This window comes from Hemicordylus capensis, chromosome 4 (assembly GCF_027244095.1).
Source record: "Hemicordylus capensis ecotype Gifberg chromosome 4, rHemCap1.1.pri, whole genome shotgun sequence".
Classification (NCBI taxonomy): domain Eukaryota; kingdom Metazoa; phylum Chordata; class Lepidosauria; order Squamata; family Cordylidae; genus Hemicordylus; species Hemicordylus capensis.
This window is the reverse complement of record NC_069660.1, coordinates 129,024,442-129,047,406: the sequence shown is the minus strand read 5'-3', so window position 1 is coordinate 129,047,406 and position 22,965 is coordinate 129,024,442. Positions and strand designations below refer to the sequence as shown.

General features: G+C 46.3%; 1 protein-coding gene across 1 annotated transcript in view; it reads right to left on the bottom strand.

Moving 5' to 3' along the window:
* Positions 1-313: 313 nt before the first annotated feature.
* ALG14 (ALG14 UDP-N-acetylglucosaminyltransferase subunit) overlaps positions 314-22,965 on the bottom strand; it is a 37,987-nt gene continuing 15,335 nt past the window's right edge. The window contains exon 4 of the mRNA XM_053249911.1: positions 314-1,164. Within this exon, the coding sequence (XP_053105886.1) occupies positions 934-1,164 (231 nt within the window). The 3' untranslated portion in view covers positions 314-933. The remainder of the gene's footprint in view (positions 1,165-22,965) is intronic.

Here is a 22,965-nt window from a genome sequence, read left to right as displayed (position 1 = left end):
GAGAGCTGTAAAAAATCTTGAGTTCTCACAACATGCTCTGCTGGAGCACACACAGAATGGGAATCAGAGGTACCCATCTAACTAACATGAGATTGACCATGAGAACCAACCCAATGTAAATTTAAATGGGACATAATGGTGTGAAGTATCACCAAACATCCTTTCCCTTAGTTGTAGCAGTCCCTGATGAGTCAGAAAATGCAAGAAACACCTGAAATTGTATGCAAGGAAAACATTTTGTCTGAACAGGAATGAGGTGGTGGAGAAAGGATGATTAGTCAGCACTAATTCCCTGAAGGTACCCTATTATTAATTCATCATTATTGAGATTTATTATTTTAACCCTACATTTCCATACAAGTACATGCAAAGTGACTTAAAACATTTAAAAACCCTAGGGATATATCCACATCAAAACTTTAGCATCATTTCCATCCTTGTACTTTAAACTGAGTTTGGGGTGGGGAAATAAAATTTAAATGAAAGAAATGCAGATGTCCCATGTAAGCTTCTTGAGGCCTTCTTATGATGCTGCTGCTCTGTAAAATGTCATGCATGCTGGAGGGGCCACATATACAACAGCCCTCTCCACCATGCCATTTCACACGCCTCAATATTCCTTTTTGCTTGCCATATTTCCCCATTGTACAAGTAAAAGGGTATTAAGAGGAAAGATTCAGCAACATCAGAACAGAGGTAAGGCAGAGGTAACCTGATGGTTACTGACAATGAGGCATAATTACAAGAGTGCTCGCTATGAGGTCCTAGGCTGCACATACACATACATTCTTCTTTATTCCACTTTATTTAGGAATCCAGTGCCTAGTCTTCTTTGAGCTGCATACACTTGTGAACCAGGAACTCCCGGAAAGAAATTCAAAGAACTAAAGATTTGAAGACAATACTGATATCAGCTGAGCTGGTCCTTTGTTGTCACACAATTCGCCCAAGATAGAGAGACTTGGGATATTTTTCTTTCAGAGCAGGCCACTGAACAATGAAATGATCTGAAAGGTGGTAAAGAATCTTTCCGGTCAGGGATAAGTTTTCCACACGGCAGATGCTTTCGACATACACAATGGTTACTCTTTTTAGTCCTAGCATCTTGAGTAGGAGGGCAGCTACACAGATGGGAACACATGTTCCTGGGCCATTGCACAGAACCTAAAAGGGGAAAAAGGGTTGAACAAAAAATGAGATTAAAAAAAGAAAACATGAAACTTTATCAACACAATCAATTAAAGACAACACTGAAAACAAGAGTGCAATCCTAAAGCAGACAGATGTAAAACAAAATGGGTGGGTTCAGACATCATGTGGAACCAAGATTGACCTTGGCTTTACACGCCATTTCTTAGCCTTGTGAGTGCATGAGCAACCTCTGGTGTGAGGCTCGGAAGTATTCTACTTTCAATTGTGGTTAGAAACAGCCAGGATTGGCTTAACAGCTCAACTGACCAATCCTGGCTTATTCTAACTAAAGTGTTTGAAATAAACCACCAACTCAGGTTCAGATTCTGATTTATTTCAAGGATTCTGATCAGAACAAGCCAAGATCAGTTGGTTTTGACATCATGAGTGACCCTGGTTTGTTTCTGACAACTGGAAATTGCATACTTCCAAGGCTTGTGCTCAAAGGGGAAAGGGGCACATGTGCTCCCGAGCCTAAAGATGACATGCAAAACCAAAGTTTAACCTTGGCTCCATGTGATGTCTCAACTCACTGAACAAGTTATTATTGACAAAGGTCTTCTCTTTCCTCTTCTCTTTTGCTGTCAACATTTGGAGTGTAAAGTCTGTCAGGTAGGGATATGTTAAGGGAAGGATAAATGGTGAAGTGGTGGTGGTGGTGCCCTTGTCCCTTCATCACCAAAAGGACCATGAGAGGAGGTGAAATTGGGAAAATGTGTGGGAAGGAAACAGGAAAAGGAATCTCATATTTTCCCCTGTGAGTGGGAAAGCTATGGGGAGATAATTTTGAGATGAAAAATTGTGTGTGCTTGTGCACACGTGAGATGGTGCACGAAGAGGAGAAGAGAGCTGGTCTTGTGGTAGCAAGCATGACTTGTCCCCTTAGCTAAGCAGGGTCCGCCCTGGTTGCATTTCAATGGGAGACCACACGTGAGCACTCTAAGATATCCCCCTCAGGAGATGGAGCTGCTCTGGGAAGAGCAGAAGGTTCCAAGTTCCCTCCCTTGCATCTCCAAGAGAGGACTGAGAGAGATTCCTGCCTGCAACCTTGGAGAAGCCGCTGCCAGTCTGTGTAGACAATATTGAGCTAGGTGGACCAATGGTTTGACTCAGCTTCCTATGTTCCTATGTGGCAGCTTCCTATGTTCCTATGAATAATGATCCATTCCTTTTAAAGCGTTTCAAAAGACTAAACACTGTATTGATATTAAAATTAAGAGGATCCTGCCTGAAGGCTAACAATGTATCTGCAGCCTTAAAATGGAGTTCCATTGTATGCATTGGTTTATTTGATGGTGTGTTTTTTCTCTCTCTCTCCCCCCCCCCACACACACCCCATTCACACAATCAAAAACTATGTGTTCTACCCAGGTTTGGGAGCTGTGTGTGCTCCCAATTTTCGGTTGTGTGGAAGCAAGGTAGGAGGAAAACCTGGGTAGCTTTTTCTCCTACCTTGCTTCCACACAATCATTTCTACCCACGTTTCTCCTCTTACCTTGCTTCCACACAACCGAAAATTGGGAGCACACACAACTCCCAAACCTGGGCGCAACATAGTTTTTGATTGTGTATAGAGCCATATGTAGAGCCTGGGTGGGTTCTGCGGGGAGAGCGGACTTAGCCCGCTCTCCCCACAGCCGAGCAGCCGTTCGATGCTAGGCGGACAGATTGGTCGCCCACATGACTACCAGCTCTGTCACAGAGCCAGTAGGAGCTGTAGGGATCGGGGGCCACCTGCTGCCCGGAAGTCCCAGGATGCCCCCCAACACTGGGAGGTTTATTTTAGCCTCCCGGCAGGGGTCTTCTCACGAGTCACCACAGTGTGGAGCCATGCTGCGCTCGCTCCCCTAACACGTTTAAAGGGAGGGCCTCTTTGGCAGGCTAGCCACTAGAGAACCACCAGGCTTGCCCGGTGATTCTCACAATGGGAGAAAACCGCACTGAGCTCCTTTAGCCTGGTCATCATGAGAATGGCTTCACACTCTGATTGCTGCCTAGAATACCTAAATTAAACAGAGTACAAAAAGTTACTTTAAAATGCATGCTTTAACATTCATCCAGCAAACTAGAAATCCTGAAAAAATGATCAGGCAAAAAGTGGAGAAAAAGATAAAGTGCTCTGGGAATATCCAAGATTTCTGTGGGGAGAAGAGGAATTGCAAATGTGGTTAGCATGAGTCATCCATGAATTTATTATAATTGGACTTCAGAGGCCCATTTTTGTAGGCCATGATAGAGATGAACAGCTAATAAGAAAAAGAAACAGCGGCAGTCTGCTTTGAAGGCAAACTTTTTGTTCCTCTCTCCCTCTTGATTTAATCTTCTATTGAAATAAAATGGAAACTGGTTTTCCTCTTTAGGCAAAAGTATCTTGAATCCTGCAATAGTCATTTAGGTATGGCTTTTCTGTATTTCTTATCTATCACCCAACAATTTTCATTCACAAGAGAAATTACCTAGCTGATTCTGCACTGGCAGAACTTATGTGCGTTTTACTATTTCCATATTAAAATTTCACTTGGGTGCAATTGTCCACAGAACAAATTTCTACTGGTTAGTTCATGGAGTATGGACCATCTGTGTTTGACAGTGAGGCTCTTCTCATGATCAGTGAGAAGAGCCTGGATGGGGTTTACGGGGAGTGAGATCATTCAGACCAGTGTTTCTCAAACTTTTTGGAGTCAAGGACCGCTAAATTCTTCGTGCAGAGTTTCAAGGACCGCTACATTCTTCATGTGCAGTTTCCCGGACCAGCAGTTAGTAAAGGGGTTTCAAGTCTGTCTATCTATCTATCTATCTGTCTGTCTGTCTATCTATCAGACTTCTATACTGCCCAAAACTTGCATCTCTGGGCAGTTTAGAATGAAAATAATATAAGCATTAAAATAATTAAATTTGGAATCTTTTGCAAACATGGAATATTAGGGGTTCTTAACCTTGGGTCCCTCAGTTAAACTCCCATAACCCCCAGCAACAATGGCATTTGGCCATTATGGCTGGGGATTATGGGAGTAGAAGTCCACCAACGTCTGGGTACCCAAGGTTGAGAACCCCTGAATCTAAAAGCCTGGGTGAACAAATTTGTCTCCAGTATGTCTGGAGTGGAGGTGCTTGTGATTACTCAGTGGAGAGGGGATGTTGGGCCATTAGAAAAATTCAAAAGCTACATGGGGCCAATGAAAACAACATACAAGCAAGCCCCACTGATGCAAGAGGGAAACAGCGTTCCCGCTCAAGGCGCCTCGATCACAACAGGCAGCTGGGTTTCAATCAACCAACCTTTGGCTGCAAACAATGAGCATGCAAGAACCAGCAGCCCTTCAAGTGGCGCCCCCTGCCATACTTTTTCCTCCATGCCCCCGCATCGCATACAGTTTGAAGCTGTAAAGATAGGGAATAAGATAGCTGTAGGAAGATCTCAGCAGCACGTGGAGGCAAGGCACAAGAAGGGTCCCATGCCTCCGTGATACTCTTCCTCTTCCGTGCCATGTGCAAAATTGAGGAAGTGAGTGCCTTGATTTCAGTTGGGGGGGGTTGACTCCCAGTCAGGGACCGGCACTCAACCCTTCGGGGACCGGCAGCGGTCCAGGGACCGGTGGTTGAGAAACACTGATTCAGACAATCAAAACCTACCTGGGTTTGGGAGCTATGTTTGCTCCTAATTCTTGGTTGTTTAGAAACAAGGTAGGAAGAAAAGCTGGGTAGAAGGGATTGAAGCTCTTCTCATGATCAGTGAGAAGAGCTTTGGGGCTAACTGCGGAGAAGGAGGGTTAGCCTGCCCTGCGGATCGCCTGCCCAGACAAGCAGTGGCTTCCCTGAGGCACTCCCATGCCTCACTCGGGCGCAGGGAAGCGCTGTCACATGGTACTATGCTCCCTGGAGCCCCAATAATGCACTGCACGAGTACACAGTGCATTGCTGGGAGCGCCCCCCCCCAAGTGTGCCCACCATGGCTGTGAATAGCTGTGGCATACACACGATTAAAAAAAAATGAGGGTAAGGGAGTGCTCACTCCCTTAACCTCATTTAACAAGGAGGCTACATAGGTAGGTTTGCCACCACGTAGCCACCGGGATTGGGTAGCTTTTCCTCCTACTTGCTTCCAAACAATGAGGCTATTCAAATGAGTGAGCAAAACCGGGCTAAGGGAGCACAGCCTGGTCTTGTTCGCTTGTGTGAACCGCCAGGATCATGCTGATTCTCACTGATCATGAGAAGAGCTTCAATCACTTCTATCTAACCAGGTTGTCCTCTTACTTTGCTTCCACACAATTGAAAACTGGGAGCACACACTGCTCCCAAACCCAGTAAAACAAGGAGGCGATTCTTACGATCAACAAAAAGCGGGCTAAGGGAGCCTAGCCCACTTTTGTTTGATCGTCTGCTGCCACGGGAGCCATGCAGCTCCTGGCAGCAAACTCCCCTAATTCCCCCTCACTTTAGCCAAGGTTAACGGAGCGAGTGTGCTGCTAACCCCGCTTTCTTAATCGTGTGTTGCTGTGATGCGGTTCCGCGACGTGGCAACTCATGAGGAAACCCCTGGCGGGGAGGCTAAAAGCAGCCTCCCGGGCTCAGGGGTCTCTCCAGCATGGAACTTCTGAGGGCCACGCGGCTCCTGATCCCCACCGGCTCTGTGATGGAGCTGGCAGTCATGTGGGCGGCCGATCTGGCCACCCAAGGCTGCAGCCTGCTTGTGTGCGGGCAGAGCGGGCTAAGCTTGCTCTCCCCACTAACCCTCTCGAGGCGGGTCTCACTGATCATGAGACTGGCCTCACTATCACCTAGTTGCCAAACCCACAAACAAGATAAGTCTATGGAACAAGAAGCGGTTGTGCCCATCTAGGTGGCCAGATTTGGCTTTAAAAAAGCCAAATTCTGGCTTACGGCCCATTTGACCCACGAGTATACCCCTTAGGTTCTGGCAACCCTGGTGCCCATTATACTTGCGAGAAACCCACTTTGGGAATAGATCTGGGGGCTTGGCCAGTTACTGAGGCTGTTCCCATGATCCCTGGAAAGTTGGCCAAGGGAGCTTAGCCTGCTTTCCAGGGATCGTGGGAACTACTGGGCTCGTGGGCAAGCCTGGTACTCTCAAGGCAGCTAGCCCACCTAATTCCCCCTCCCCTAAGCCCACTCTCCCCGCAGACCCGGAGGAAGATCTTCTCACCAATCATGAGAAGAACTTCACTCTCGACTGTCTTCTCCAAGGAGCCCTCTAACAAACCTAATTACGGATCAAGGGCCTGTTCTTTTAACAGAATCTTGTAAGAACTTGGTGTTCACATAGCAGAGGGTTACCCTGTGCCAAAATGTTGTCCTCCAGGCTTTGTTGTTTTCTTCCCTTATTTCACTGCAGAAGTTTCAGCTGTATTCCATCTTGATGGGACAGAACACCACAATATTCAGAACAAGGGGCTGCTGCTGAGAACTGCAGCCCCGTGTTGAATTCAACCCCTCCCCATGCCTACACCAACTTACCCTCTATCCTGATATCATTACAATGTACATGTCATTCATTGCTGCTAAAGAGGGAACACATATTGTAATGGTGTCAGGATACAGAGCAAACTGAATTAGACTTTACATAGGAAAAAAGCTTGACATGGGGCTGCTGTTTACATTGGCAAACCCATCTTCTTTGTGACCCTGTAGTTCTTACCCATGAATTTGAACAAAAACCAAAAACCAAAACCCTCACTGAATGATTAACTGCATGGAGCAACTTCCTTGCAGGTGGAAATATGTGATTGCACAGAACACCCCACCCCTCTTCCCAATGACCAAAGAAGAAAACAGGTCTGCCTGGTGTACTGGGCAGATTTCAGAATGGACAAAGAAGACAGAAGTGATTTTTTTCCTATGCGTGGCACAAAATGAACTTTGACACTTTACAGATGAAAGCTGCTTCAGTCGACCGAATTTGGCCATGTATTCAAATGACATTTACTAGTTCCAATGCAGAAACCAGAGTGCAAAGCCTTAATAGGGATTAAATGTCAGCCAAGCTGGCTAAAAAAGGTGGGTGGGGGAGAGAGCAAGCGAGTGAGCAGTAAAACAGAAAGCCAGTTCTAGGACATCTGCTGAGACAAATACGCTCCTATGTGTATTATAATTACACATTGGAGATCTCTAGATGCTCTCCAGCTAAAAGAAACAAAAAGAAGACAACTGAGCCCAGGTCCTTGGTGTGCATACTTTTTAAAACATGGAACCATTTTGCTGACAGAGGCTTCAAGGATCTGATCACAGCTAAAAACTTCCACAGACACTAGTCTTTGTGAATCTAACAGCAGTAGCACACAACACACTGTATTTCCATTTTCCATGCCAAGGCCTGGTTTGTAGCCAAATTGCCTGAACTTTGGCAGCGGTTCACAAAGGCACCTAACAAACATCCTTGTATTCCCTCATTGCCAGAGTCCTACAAAACAGAGAGAAATTGCCAGGCTCTTTCCCACGCTGAAGAGTCACCACTGAATTGAAGCCAAGAGTGAGGAGTCTGGATGTGGGAGTCTGCGGTTCCTATCCCCACTTGGTGACTTAGGATGCAATCCTACCATCAGTTATGTATGCATGGTTTCAGCAAGACTTACACAAAAATAACCCATTTATAGAGTTCCAGCCAAACGCTCCTGGGAAACTTTAGGCAACCTACTATGTTTATCTATATTTGTTTTTCATTTCGGCACCACCAAGCATAGCAGCTTACAGAGTATTTCTCCTTACACAAGTCTACATTAAAACATTATAACAAAGAATTATAAAATATCACAGCATAAAAACAACAAATCCCAAAGCAACAAAATCAGTGTTTTCCTTCATCCCTGGACTGCATTCAGTGGACAAACACAACTTCCAAAATCTAGCAAAGCTCTATGCTCAAAATGCTTTCCTAAGAAAGGGAGCTCCAGAATCTAGGGGTTAGCATTGAGTGTGCTTCCTTATATGCCCCAGTGTTTCAGTTGGTGCACTAGAGATACCAGCTGTAGGAGAGCATTCCCTGCTAGATTTCAAGAGCCACAGCAGGATATACTGGAGAAGGTAGTTATGCAGATATGTAGGCTTTAAGCTGCTTAGGGTTTTTATTAAATGGGACCTTGCACACAATCATCTGGGGGCGGTATGGGGTAGGGAAGAGTCCTTATCCTGATCTGCACAGAGCCTCTGGCTATGAACTCTCCACTCAGATTATTATGGCTGCCAAGAACTGGGATGAGAGAAGGTCTTCCGGGTATCAAGAGAGACCTCCCATAATGCTCCATGCTGTCAATCGTAGGGAAAACCTCATTATATCACAGCCAACTTCTGACTGGCCACAAAGGAGAAGGAGGTGGGGCAAGCCCCATTCAAGTCATTTTGAGCAAGAGATCATAGAGTGCGCTGTGCAGAGTAGCACATTCAGAGTTCACATACCTCTAGCTACAGTGCTCTCTGATAAACATGGTGGCAAGTGGCTGGGACCTGCAAAAACAGGAAAAAGTGGACACAATCAACGACCCAAGGTAATGGGGCCCCTACTTTGGGTTAAGATCAAGGGTGAGAAACAGGGCTACTCAGATTCAAACTACCAGGGCTTGGGAGATTTGTCCTAGTTCTCAGAAGCATACAATGCTGGGTTATCTGCCTTTAACCCAGGTTTAGATGATCGAATGAAGAGGCTTCCTATATACAAACAATGGTTCTCCATTTCTGTCATTTGACCACACTGAACTTCTGGCGTGACTTCTGGCAACGGGAGAGTCAACCCCAGGGAGACATTCTCTTCAGTTACTACTGTACCCAACTGGAGTACCGAGATAATCCGGTCACACTTGGAGGCTGTTCTCACGAGCAGCCAAGACCAGGCTAAGGCAGACAAGCCTGGACTTGGCTGCCCATGAAAATTGCCATGTTCCATGCGGATCCTGGCAGTGCTGTGGCAGCAAAACCAATTACAAAGTCCGCTGGTTAACCAAGGTTAAGGGCTAACTGTTCGTGTGCGAGTGCCAGCTGCTCCAGGAGCAGGCTCCTGGCATTCGCGGTGTGTATGTGTGTGTGTTAACACAATGCACCATGCACTCACACGGTGCATTGTGGGATTTCCAGGGGCTGGGATGACGTGTCCCAACCCCTGCACTTCCATGCTGCCTGGGCAGCAGCAAACCATCTTGATAATCATTTGTGGGGAAGGTGAAGTTATGAAGCCTTCCTCCCTGCCCACCCTCCCAAACGGTCGTGTGAACGGGCCCTTGGAGGTAAAGATTATTTGGCTTGATTCACACAATTGTAGGTTTAAACTCAGTAACCAACATTAGCACAATTGTGTGAACCCATGCCAAGATGACCAAAATGGGTTTGTATCCTGAGATGAAACTGAGATTGTTGACGTGGCGTGGGTTCACACGATCATGCTAACGACAGTTACCAACTTTAAACCTAGATTTGAACAATTGTGTGAACTAGGCCTTAGTCTACATCAGCCAAGTTACCTCTTCTGCAACCTCCAAGAAGCTTCTCAGAGCTCAGGCAGCTCTCCAGACTGTGTGTGAGAGATGGGCTGCGTCTATTGCCTAGGGCTCAGGCAGTGCACCACTACATAAGTGGCGCAGAGGTGGCTGTAATGAATTTGTAATGACGCAGTGCTACAGCAACTGCAGAGAAGTCAAAGATAAGGAAGCCTCACCCATTCTCCACTTAAAAATCCCCTTACAGTATTTGATAGGAGGGGCATGGAAAAGTAGCAGGTTTATGCCACAGTAGAACTAGTTTTTCTAGCTGCATGATGCTCCAGCACAACAAACTGAAAGGCCCATTGAGATAATAAAAGCAAATAAATGAGGGCAGAGACTGATGAAAGACTATATTGTGATATTATGCCTAGTGAGAGCCAGTGTGCTCTAGGAGTTAGAATGTTTATTATTAATTATTAATTATTCCTTGTTTACACAGTCAGACAGGTGTTATTGGCTGGTTTGTTTTATCCAGACATCGAGTCCTTCCCAAGGACCTGGGATGGCTGAATTTTATTGTCAATTGTTATAGATATCGTCGCAGAATATGGCTGTTCCCAGTAAAGGTGCTTTTTTAAATTGGCTGATGGTGATTTCTGTGACCCCTATGGTGCTGAGGTGCTCTTCAAGGTCTTTTGGAACTGCATCCAGGGCGCCAATTATTTATTTATCTACTATTATTATTATTATTATTATTATTTCAATTAGGATATTAGGATCGGGGAGACTTGCGTTCAAACCCCCACCCAAGAACAAAGCTCACTGAGTGAATTTTGGACTGATCATTTTCTTTCAGCTTAACCTCCTCCCTCAGATCAGGGAGAATTCTCAGATGAAGCCTAAAGGAGTCTTCAGTCAAATTCCCTCCTGCTTTTCTATGCATTCACACAACACATGGGGGGCAAGAACAGGATCATGCCATTAAGCCCTCCCCTGCAAACTCTGCTTACTGAGGGGACAATGAAAAATGGGGTTTCCACACATGTACAGGTGCTGGTATGTTTCCCAGACTATGGGAAACGCCTATATTGGGCAGCAGCGATATAGAAAGATGCTGAAAGGCATCATCTCATACTGCACGGGAGGAGCCAATGGTAACCCCCTCTTATAGTCTACCAAAGACAACCACAGGGCACTGTGGGCGCCAGGAGTTGACCGTTGCATGTGCATAGATCTTCCATGCAATAGGGAACCCTCCACAAGCTATGAGACCTCATGAGTAGATGATCCCAGCCCAAAGCTATTGCCAGAGGGGTCATCAGCAAGGTCTTGGGACTTAGTCATAACACTTTATTTATTACTCATCAGTGTCCTCCCCCCACCCCAGGTAAAAGAGCTCTTAAAAAAACTTGCATAGAAAAAAAATGCTGTTAGTACTGTAATTAATACTAGCCTTTAAAAGAGCCCTTAAGACACAATGAGGCAGGTCTCACGATCAACGAGACCCGCCTCCAGAGGGTTAGCAGGGAGAGTGGGCTTAGCCTGCTCTCCCCATGGACGACCAGCCAGTCTGCTCTGGGCGGCCGAACCGACCACCCACAGACTGCCGGCTCCGTTACGGAGCCGGCGGGGGTTGGGGGGATTGGGGGCCCTGCAGCATGCTGGAGAGTGCCCCAAGCTGGGAGGCTGCTTTTAAGGGGGTCTGCTCATGAGTTGCCGCTCCGCAGCAACACACGAGCGTAAAGCCCAGGTTAGCGGAGACTCACTCCGCTCATCTGGGCTTAGGGGAGGGGTGCTTAAGCGGGTGACCCGCTTGAGAGCAACAGGGCTCGCCTGCGAGCCCGGTGGTTCTCATGGTAGCCAGAAAGCAGGCTAGGCTCCCTTAGCCCACTTTTTGGTGATCGTGAGAATCGCCTCAATATTTTTTGCCTGGTTTTTAGTAATCTTTTAATGTTTTAAATTGTTGTTTTAACAGTTCGTTTCATTTTGTCTTTATTGTATTTATTTTTGTGAACCACTTAGATCCTTGGGAGTCAGGCGGTATATAAATTAAGTAAAACAGACAAACAAGCAAACAAATAAACATTACTACTATTCAGTCGCCTCATGTGCAATGGCTGTCAGGAAGGCCATGCCTTCCTAGCCCTTCTGGATGATGGCAGAACTTAGCAGTCTCAGGTAGCATGGTTAGTTGAATCAGAAAGGCCATATCCTTCTAGATTTCTTAGAATATGGTTGAACAATTATTTTAAATCCAGTTTTAAAAATACTTCTGCAATAGCCTGCCTGCTGCATTTGGATGTTAAACAACAACAAAAACCCCTTAACCTCATAGAAGCATGGTCTTCTTAATGATAGTGCCAGCTCTCTGAAAAGCCCTCCCAGCTGTGACCAGACAGGTTCCCTCTCTAAACGCCCTCTGGGTGACAGGTGAAAACATAGCTGTTTCAGAAAGCCTTTAATCTTAAGCAATTTGGTTGGTGATATATTGTGACTATTGTGCTGTGCTATTTTATTGTTTTGATCTGGTATGTTCATTTTATTCTATGTGTTTTTTAATAACTTAGAGTTGTAAGTTGCTTTGGATCTTTTTAGAGTGAAGCAGGGTAAAAAGCTTTTAAAATAAATAAATTCTCTTAAAGGTCATGGGCAAAAAACAAACAAACCCTGCTCTGGGACTGGAATAGAAAAATATTATGCATTTCTGTCTTGCAGGAACTTCAAAGAAACTATTCCCCCTTCCTTTCTTGAAAAGGCCAAAGTTTTGTTTCAAAAACCCTTTTACCCCAACTGACATGTGCAACCCAATTTTTAGCATGCTTACATTAAAGGTAAGTTCCACTGTATTCAATGTGGCTTACTCCCAAGTAAGTGCAGCCTCAACAGAGTAAGCACCACTCAACATAGAGGGTTTTCTTTCAGAGTAAACATGTATAGCAACTCTCGCATGAGATTGCAATTCTAGACACACTTGCTTAGGAACAAGCACCACTGAATTTACATTTTACTTCAAAGAAATGTTCACAGCTGGGCTCTGTGGTTGAAGGTGGTCCTCCATTCTCCACACTTTATTAATTTGGCAAAGCTTGCGAAACTCAGCCCCGTAAGCTATTTTCAATGCCAGGGCTAAACCAGATTAACGATAATCAGCCCCAGCACAGCTAGGAACAGGGAGCCTGGGAATAAAATTCATCCCCAAAGTGTTTTCAGTTTGTTTCTTCATAATATAGCTGCAGCTCCTTCACATACAAAGAACAAAGGCAGAACCTTCCAAATTGCAAAGGATAGCCTCAGGGCATGCAGAAGGCAAACAGAGGGCATGCAGAAGAGGAGACAGGCCTTAAACTAGCAAGTTGCCTTGCAAAATTACAAGGGTCTCGATTAGGCACTTGCTTTATTTTTTAAAGGCCAGATTGGAGATGAAAAGAAAGGATTCTGGTTTCCTAGAGGCAATTTATCCCAGGCAAGTGGTCATCTGAAAGTCTTCTAAACCTGTTTTAGGATTTCTAGGGGTTAAACAAGGCTGAAAATTTTATTCCTGACAACTAATCTCTTCAGAAATCTCAGCAGCTGGGTGGGGACTCTCAGATTCATGGAAATTTTGTGAAAGCAGTATGTTCAGATTATCAGCAGGCCTCCAGTGCATGGTATGTTTCCAAGGACACACTGGCTTGATTCAAATGTTGTCTCTCTCCAGTGTGGCTGCCGCCAACATTTGGATTGTTGTGATGGGGCTGTGCCACTAAACCCAAGGGCATTTTAATATAAAGATTTTAAAATGAAGACTGCCTAAGAGAAAGGGTAGCATGATTCAACAGTGATTTAAAAAGTGTTCAATAAAATGTAAAGAGATATTACACAGGCACAGGGGTGCCTGTGTATTATAGTTGGAGAGGTAAAACATCATTCCATCATGATATTTCACTGGCCCTCTCCTTGACCTTCTGTGGCTTCTCAAAGCTTTCCTTTTGTTCTATTTGTGCTAGAATGGGCATTTTTAAGCTCAGAATTGCCTGTTGGATAAGTGTGTCAGGTTTTTTTCATGAATCCGTGGGAAAATGCTAAGTTATGAGGAGCAGAAGTTGAAAACTGCAGCACCATGGTCAGGTCTCCCTCACCCCGATTTATAATTAGATATTGCTAACTAATACTGAAGCCCAAACTGACTCCGAAGCGCTTCTCACAATTGGTGAGAAGAACTTCTCGGTGGTCTGTGGGGAGAGCGGGTTTGCTTGACCCTCCCTGCAGATGAGCACTCACCCATCTCTGGGAGGGCAGACCAGCCACCCAAATGAATGGTGGCTCTCCTGCAGACTGCCTGCACCATGCCACGTCTTGCTCGGGTGCCCCGTCACCCGGGCCAAAGAATGCACCGCAAAAATGTGTGGTGCATTACTGGGAGCCCCCCTCCCCGCTGAATATGTCCGCTGTGGCTGCGAGCAGCCGCGGCAGACACATGATCACAGAGCCCAGTTTGGGGCCATGCTCGTACCCCAAGCCTTGGTTAAGCGGCGGGCTATTTAAGAGGTCCTGCCACCATGCTGCTGCCGGGAGCCACAGCTCCCAGTGGTTCTCATATACAGCAGAAACCGAGCTGGGCTCCCTTAGCCCAGTTTCTGCTGTGTGTGTGAATAGCCTCTCTGCTTCTTTGGGAAAGGTCCCTTTCAGTTGTCTGTTTTCCATAGGAGGGCCTTTTACGGGTTTGTCAGAAGAAATATGTTTAGCATTTCTACAAATGAAGAAAATCACTCTCATTCCGTTATATGGAAATGTCAGAGTCTCATGTGCTCAGTTACAGTCAGACAAGAGTATTCTATAGAACCTTTGTGAGGAGAGAGAAGCGGGGGACTTGGCAGATTAGCTGACTGGAGTGGAGGGAGGCAGAGGTATTATTTTAATTCCTTTCAGAGTGTTGTGTGTCCATGTGCACATGTGCGTGCGTGCATCAAAGTGTAAGTTCTTTATTTTAGATAGATGAAGAGGGACAATAAGAGCGTGGAGAAGAAATATGATCACTAGAGCCAACAGAAGAATGGCAGCCATGGGGGAGAGAAATACAATTATACCCAATTGATGAGGAGTTGTCAACAAAGGTCTTGACTCAGCACTGGAAAGTTCTACCTAAGCTACTTCACAGGGATGTTGTTGGGGATAAGCAGGGAGTGGAAAGGAAACACATAAGCAGTGAGGCTATTCACACGATTGCTGAAAATTGGGCTAGCCTCCGCTAGACCGATTTTCTGCAATCGTGTGAACCACTGGGCTCGGTTGCGAGCCTGGTGGTTCTAGAGCGAGTAACCCACTCAAGTACCCCTCCTCTAAAACCAGGTTTGCGGAGTGCAAACCCGTTTTTTTTTTAAATTGTGAGTAGCTGCGACACCTCCCGGCTCCAGGGGTCTCGCCAGCATGCCCTGTGAGCTCACGCAGGGCATGCTGGAGCTTCCGATCGGCCCCTGCTCCCCCCAGCTCCATCACGGAGCCAGCAATCATGGGCTTAGCCCGCTCTCCCCGCTCAACTCACCAAACCGGGTCTCACTGATTGTGAGACCCGGCTCAATGTATTTTCTCTCTCAGGCTAAGCTACCTGAGTTGTTGTTGATAAGTCACATTTGTTTTTTCCATAATTTAAGTGCATGAAAGCAGTTGCAAACCCTGCTGTTGGGGGTGGGGTGGGGTGGGTGAAATCCAATATTTATTTGCCTAGGGTCCTAACAGTGTGTGTGTGTGTGTGTACACACACACACACACACACACACACACACACAATTTTAAAGAACACAACCAGAATGCAGCCACCATACAATGCAGTAAGTGGACATTCGCCATACAATAAGAAAAGTAAAAGCATATGTGACTCGTTATGTAAGGAAGCACAGAACAATAGTTAATGTATTTTTGCACCCCATTTAAAACAAGCCACAACTTTATTTGATGTTTATCTAATACAATAAGATGTTTGCCAATAAAACAACTGGGGATTGTTTTAAGCCCAAGCAGTCATGTCTGCCTCCTCATTACATCTGGCAATGCTAAAGCAGTATTTTCGCTTGCCTTGTACTGAACATGCCTATGGGATCATTTGTTTTAAAAAGCGAGGAAATTCAATTAAAGCAAAAAACCTTTAGTTTTCAGGGATAGTTTTGGGCAGGGAAATGATGGTGTGCAAGTGCTCTGGTGCTGATCACACAACACGTTGGCATCGCATGGTCAAACCCAGGACCCTTGTGTGCTCCCCTTTGCCCAACTGGCTTGTGGGGCGGTAAGTGGCTAGATGGGCTGCTTCCTCTCCTGTTAGCTCAAGAAAGGAAAGAGCCCTTTCAGCTGCTTCCCATGCGAGCTGGCTAGGAAATGGGAGGAGGAGGAGGAGGAGGAGGAGGAGGAGGAGGAGGCAACAATTGTGCAGCCACAGAGGTAGCAAGTGACTGGCAGATGAGGGGCCCTCAGCAGCCCCTCTTCTTGAGGGTGCCCAGGAGGTCTGCCCAATTACAGTTACGCCTCTGAGGACGTAAGACCAGAGGATACTGTACTGGCCTACAAAATCTTAATCATGGCAACGCAAATTGGCTACGTCCTCCATGCTCCAATCCACTACCTATGTATGCTAGTGGCAACAGCAAGAGTGAGGGCATTTGGTGACATGTGCCTCTGAGCAGATGGTGAGTGCTGTCACCTCTTTTACTAAATGTGCTGATTGTAGTTGTTGCCTGCTGAGGAAACAAAACTTGCCATATGCTCAAAGGCACATTACCAAGTTCTTCTTAAACACTGCTGTAACAGTAATCTCCACTTCTGATGTTGCAGGCTATTACAATATCTCAGACTGGACATCAGGTTTCATACCCTCATGGAATGAACTTCACGGGCCATTGAATTTCCTCACTTTTTGCAGTTCAGTTAGAACTGAACTTTGCTAACTTGGCAAAGAGGCACCTTTCAATGTGGTGATTCTCTTTTATTTAGCAGGGGGAGAGTAACTGGCCCTATCCATCCCCAGCACAGTACTTCCAGTGACTGTTGCTGGTGTCTGTCTGATGTTTCTTTTTAGACTGTGAGCCCTTTGGGGACAGGAATCCATCTTGTTTATTTGTTATTTCTCTGTGTAAACCACCCTGAGCCATTTCCTCATAGGGTTTATGTTTTGATTCAATTTAATTGAAGTTATAGCCTGAAAATAAAGGTAGTTATTCCTTCCCTAGCCCAGTGGCTTCCATGTTGTTGCTATCAGCACTGGATTGTTGCTTTTTGCTGCTTGCGGTAAATGGCAATGAGGCACATGTCCCTGCCTCCTGGTCTGGAGCTGGTGCTCATGTCACCCCACCACCCTTGCCAGCCCTGCCACTCTTCCCCCTCACTAGCTCCAACTTCCTTCTGGGTCATGCCGCGGCTTGGCAGGCAAGGTAGCACAGGTGAAGCTTGCATGCAGCAGTGGCAGCTTTGCCTGCCAGCCTCTCTTTGTCACTTTTGCTGCGCCAGCACCAGCAGCTTGCTAACTCATGCTTTCTCTCACTCTCTCCCCGCGTCTAGCAACAAACGCACCTGTGTCATGGACCGGCCCCGGCCCATATTTTTCTCAACCCCCCCCCCCAAGTGAACAGAACCACTCAAAGCTCACTCAAAGAGGCAATTGGTGTGTGTGTGGGGGAGGGTTTGTGGGAAATAGGTGTGTGAAGTCAAGAAAACGGCTTGCTTAGAGATATGGCTGTAAAAGTTACCTCTGTAACTGCCTAATTGTCTCTGAGCCATCTGGCCAGTGTCTTCTCTTTGATATGTTTATTGATTTTAGATGTGTGTCACAATAGCCCAGGCCAAACTCTTAGGGGACGAGGTCATAGCTCAATGGTAGAGCATCTGCTTTGCATGCTGAAGGTCCTTGGCTCAATCTCTGGCATCTCCAGGTAGGGCTGGGAAAGACTCTTGTCTGAAACCTTGGAGAACTGCTGCCAGTCACTAAGGTAAAGGTAAAGTGTGCCATTAGTTGATTTTGACTCTTGGCACCCACAGAGCCCTGTAGTTTTCTTTGCCAGTCACTACTGTGGACAAAACTAAGTTAGATGGACCCATGGTCTGACTAGGTATAAGGCAGCTTCCTAGGATTTCTCTTCTGTGAGGAGAGCTGGTTTTGTGGCAGCAAGCATGAATTGTCCCCTTTGCTACCCTGGTTGGTCTACCCTGGTTTGCATTTGAATGGAAGACATGTGTGAGCATTGTAAGATACTCCCATCAGGGGATTGGGCTGCTCTGGGAAGAACATCTGCATGTTTGCATGTAGAAGGTTCCAAGTTCCCTGCCTAGCATCTCCAGATAGGGCTGAGAGAGACTCCTGCCTGCAGCTTTGGAGAAGCCGCTGCCAGTTTGTATAGACAATACTGAGCTAGATGGACAGATGGTCTGATTCAGTATAAGGCAGCTTCCTATGTTCCTAAGATCTGTCCTTCACCTGGAATTCACACCCTCCCTTTTTCTGCTTTGCCTGCCTCTCCCCCCTACCCTGTTCTGCATTAACTGCAAAAAGACCACTCTAAGGAGATATTTTGTTAATCAAGGACAATGTTTTTTGTGGTACGCTGGAGCTAGCAGAGGCAAGGCTTCTGTGAGATGATGGACTGTGAGATACAACACAGAAGAGGGGTACAAAACAGGAGAGGACTGGAAAGCAGAGAACCAGGGACAGTGAACCCCCAGGAATGAAGCAAGGGGAAACTGAGCCTCCTCACATTGCCAAACTGTGGAGGGCTGTGGAGCCCCCCCCCACTTTTGGAAGCAGAGTATCCAAAGCATCAACAGCCCAGCATTTGCCCTGGTATGATATGCGAAATGGGGTCTGCTTTAATCTATCCTCATCCCCCCTCCCTTTTTTATTTTCCCCATCCTGGGTCTGGGAATTTGGACTGTGAGCTAGGGGTGTGCACGGAACTGGCTGGCCCAGTTCGGTTCGAGTCCGGACCAGACTTGAACCAGACTGGGCCAGTTCAGTCCAGCACTCCTTCAACCCCCCCACCGCCCGGTTTGGTCTAGTCTGGGTGTGTGTGTGGGGGGGATCTCCCCCCCCTTTTTTAAAATGAAAAAAAAAATTTTAACCTTACCCTCTTTGGGAGTTGTTGGAGGCAGCAAGGGGGACTGTGGAAGTTCTCCCTCTGGCCTCAGTTACAGCCCAAACTGGCCTGTTTGGCTGGCTCTTCGGCCCGTTTGGGCCTTCCTCCTCTGGCACGGTGGCCATTTGGGAGGCCACCGCACCTGCAATTGGCCTCTGCATGACCCAGGTGCAGCGGCCTCCAATATGGCCACTGCGCCGGAGGGGGAAGGCCTGAACAGGCCGAAAGGGCCGGTTTGGGCTGTAAGGGAGGCAGGCGTGGGGGAGGGGGAACCTCTGCGGATCCCCCCGCCGCCTCCAACAACTCCTCCAAAGGGGGTAAGGTAAAAAAATTTTTTTTAAAGGTCCATGAACCCCCGAACAGTCGGAGGGTGTTCGGTCCAGGGTCGGAACGAACAGGGGATGGTTCAATTCGACCCTGAACCGTTGAACCAAACAGGTTTGACGTCAAACCTGTTTGCACGTCCCTACTGTGAGCTAGCTCATCATCATCATCATCATCATCATGGCTTTTTATTATACACTTTTCTCTATTTCTCCTAAATAAATGCACAAAGGAATTTGGTGTGTATTTCTTGCGTTTCTCTTAAAGCCCTGCCATCCAGTGACAGCCATCCATGTGGCTGTCACTACATCTGGTGGCAAAGAATTCCACACGTTAATTATGCTTTGTGTGAAAAAGTACTTGAGTTTGTTGGTCCTAAATTTCCTGGCAACAAATTTCACGGGATGACCCCTGGTTCTAGCGTTATGTGTGAGAGAGAGGTGCTTCACATGATCAAAGTGAAGTGCCTCAAGATGGTTTGTGGAGAGAACGTGCTTAGCCCGCTCTCCCCACAGATGAGCAGGAAACCGTCCCTGGGTGGCCGGATTGGCCACCCACATGACTACTGGCTGCATCACGGAGCCGGTAGAGGTGGCAGGGATCAGGGGCCACATGGCCCCTGGAAGTCCTAGGATGCCCCTCGCAAGTGTGGGGGGCATTCTGGGGAGACCCCCAAGGCTGGGAGACTTGCTGAAGCCTCCCAGTCAGGGGTCTATTTGCGGGTTGCTGTGGTGCAGAGCCACGCAGCACCGACTCATAATCACCCAAACGGGGTTAGCGGGGCGCTTGCTTCTCTAACCTTGTTTAAGGCAGGGGAGCAATTAAGTAGGCTAACCACTGGAAGCCATATGGCTCCTGGCAGTTCTCAGGACTGCTCAAAAGCAGGCTGGGCTCCCTTAGCTCACTTTTGAGCGGTCGTGTGAAAAGCCTCGGAGAACAATTTGTCTCTATCCACTTTCTCCATACCATGCATGATTTTATAGACCTCGATCATGTCTCCCCTCAGTGGTCTTTCTTCTAAACTAAAAAGCCCCGGGTGTTATAGCCTTGCCTCATATGGAAGGTGCTCTAGGCCCCTGATCAATCATACCAAGTCAGCCTCTGGCAGTCCAAGCCCCGCTACCTCAGAGTAACTTACTATCCCTCCATCCTGACACACACAAGCTATTCTCAGTAGGAACAAGAGTGAAGCCTCATGCAGGGCCTAGGCAAAAGTCAACAGCCAGATACTGTAAGGTGAGGTATCCGATGACTTGTGTTTCAAGTGTCTGGCGTACACCTGGCAGCACACCAGGTGCCGAGGCAGCATGGTAGATGGTGAGAGGGAGTCCTAACTTGGCAAAGAGGCACCTTTTAACATGGTGATTCTCTTTATTTAGCAGGGGGAGAGTAACTGGCCCTATCCACCCACAGCACAGTACTTCCAGTGACTGTTGCTGGTGTCTATCTTATGCTTCTTTTTAGATTGTGAGCCTTTGGGGACAGGAAGCCATCTTATTTATTTATTATTTCTCTGTGTAAACCGCCCTGAGCCATTTTTGGAAGGGCGGTATAGAATTTTTTTTTTTAGCTTAATATTTTTATTGTCTTTTTATTGTATGTTTTAACTTTTGTAAACCGCCTTGGGGTTGACTTTTAACGAAAGGTGGTATATAAATGCAACAATAAAATTTTAAAAATCAAATTAATAATAATGACAGAGCTCCACAACCAACTGCTTTACACCCTGCTCTCTATGAGCACAATGGTAGGATTGTGACTGCAGCATGAAGCCTTGTTTAGCAGCTGACAACCCACACCTTCTCCTGCCCTCCACAAAAGCTTTATAGCCAAAGAGAGACCAGACAGCTTGTCTATTTCCAAAGCAAACATCTAAAAGACTGTTTCTTCAATAACAGAGATTGCAAAGAACATTCAGATCTCTTACGTTATCAGCCACAATTGCTTAGGTAATTATCAGCCACACTATGTTCTTTCTGAATTCTAGAGATCATATCATCACTTCCCTTCCCGTCATCTCAGGAGGGCACTGTATAAAACCAGCTGGAACTGCATTCTCCATGCTATTTGAAAGTTAATGGCCTGAAACAGAAATAAGCCAAATTTATTCCTCATGTGTGAGGGGTTGAGAGGGACAGGTTAATCGGTTTCACCATAAGAAGATAGTGTCATCATTTTAAAAACCCCCACAAAAAACCTGATTCCAAGCCTCCTTCCCCAATTATCAACATTATACCTGCCCCCGCCAAAAGGAATGGTGCCAATCCAGCGCAAACTAGCCACATTTATTTATTTATCTATCATATTGATAACTGCCTGACATGTGTATCCCTAGTCCGTGTGCATGGTTTAAAAAACACCGCAATAAAAAACCAAAATAAAAACAATTAAAATGGTTTTACAGACCAAAAGTAGCAATTAAAACAGTTCAAAATTATTTCAACTAAAAGCCTGAAAAACAAGTGCACTTAAGAGTCTCTTTTTAAAGGCGGCCAGAGATGGAGAAACTCTCATATTGACAGGGAGCACATTCCAAATCCCCGGGGCAGCCATAGAGAAGACCTGGTCCTGAGCTGCCACCATGCAAGCCAGTGGCAACCATAGCTGGACATCCCCAGATCATCTTAACAAGTACACTCTTAAATATTGTGGACCAAAGCCATTGAGGGCTTGATAGGTAATAACCAGCACTTTGTATTTTGCTCAGAAACACAGCAGTTCTTGTAAATAACCAGTTCTTTGTCTTTTGCTCAGAAACACAGCAGTCCGCCAGTGCAGTTCTTGTAAAATCAGTGTTTTATGGTCTCTTTGGGTTGTCCCAGAGAACAGTCTGGCTGCCACATTCTGTACTAATTGTAGTTTTCATCCAAAATCCCCTGCAATGTTGCAGAGGATTCTGGGATGTATTGGGGGTGCCCCCTCCATTATCATTGGGTTACCCTGCTTTGGCCAGACCTATTCTCATGACACGGCTGCTTGGGTATCCCAGGCAGTTCATGTTGTCTGGCACGCCGGGAGCGGAGGGCTCCCAACTGCACTAACTTCACTTTGTAACATGATCAGTTTATTAAATTGTGAACCTGTGGTTTGCTTAACCTCGGCAAGCGATCATCTGGGTGATAGTTGCTGGGTTAAGAGGCTTCCCGCAGGCCCACCACCATTTCTAGTAGTGAGCCGGGGGGGGGGGAGCGGCTGCACCAAGCACGGGGCACCCTGGGATGTGGGAGAGGGAGGTCCTCCCACTCCCAGCTCCTGGTGTCGCCATGCTGCCATTCGTGAGGGTGCGGGGTGCAGGGAAGGGGAGGGCTGCCGCTGCTGGTCTGCTGGAGAAGGCAGGCAAGCTCCTGCCTGCCCCGCAGCCCTTCACAGCAGCTGCCAGAGATCTTGCGTATGACCTCTTTGGCTGTTATACACAGCTTTGGATGGATCATCGGGGACTTAAGGACAAAAAGTACTGACCTGCTGATGGCAACCGTGTTTTAAACGGTACATATAAAACCGTTTGTTCTCAAAAAAATGTCTATGTGAACACACAGATACCTCTAAACAGAAAATATAAAATGAGGAGTATTATGCCAGACAAGTGGGGTGGGGGGAGGCGACAATATAATTTATCAGATTCCATCTAACAATACAAGTGTACTTTTAAAATAAAAGCCCCCTCCTCATTATCAGTTTATTAAAATGATTTGGAGGAGAAAACCCCAAATACGGAACATAAGAAACCAAGAATATAGAAGAATTGGAATGTAATCCAGTTTTTTGAATCTATTCCTCCAATAAAAGGAAAAACGATCTCATGAGAATCATGATATAAAAGAACAATACCTTATTATCCATTCTAGCAAGCTATTTAAGTGCTATGAACTTAAGACATTTTGAGAACTGGAAAGAGAATGGAAAGTCTTTGCTAAGTGAAATAAAGGTTG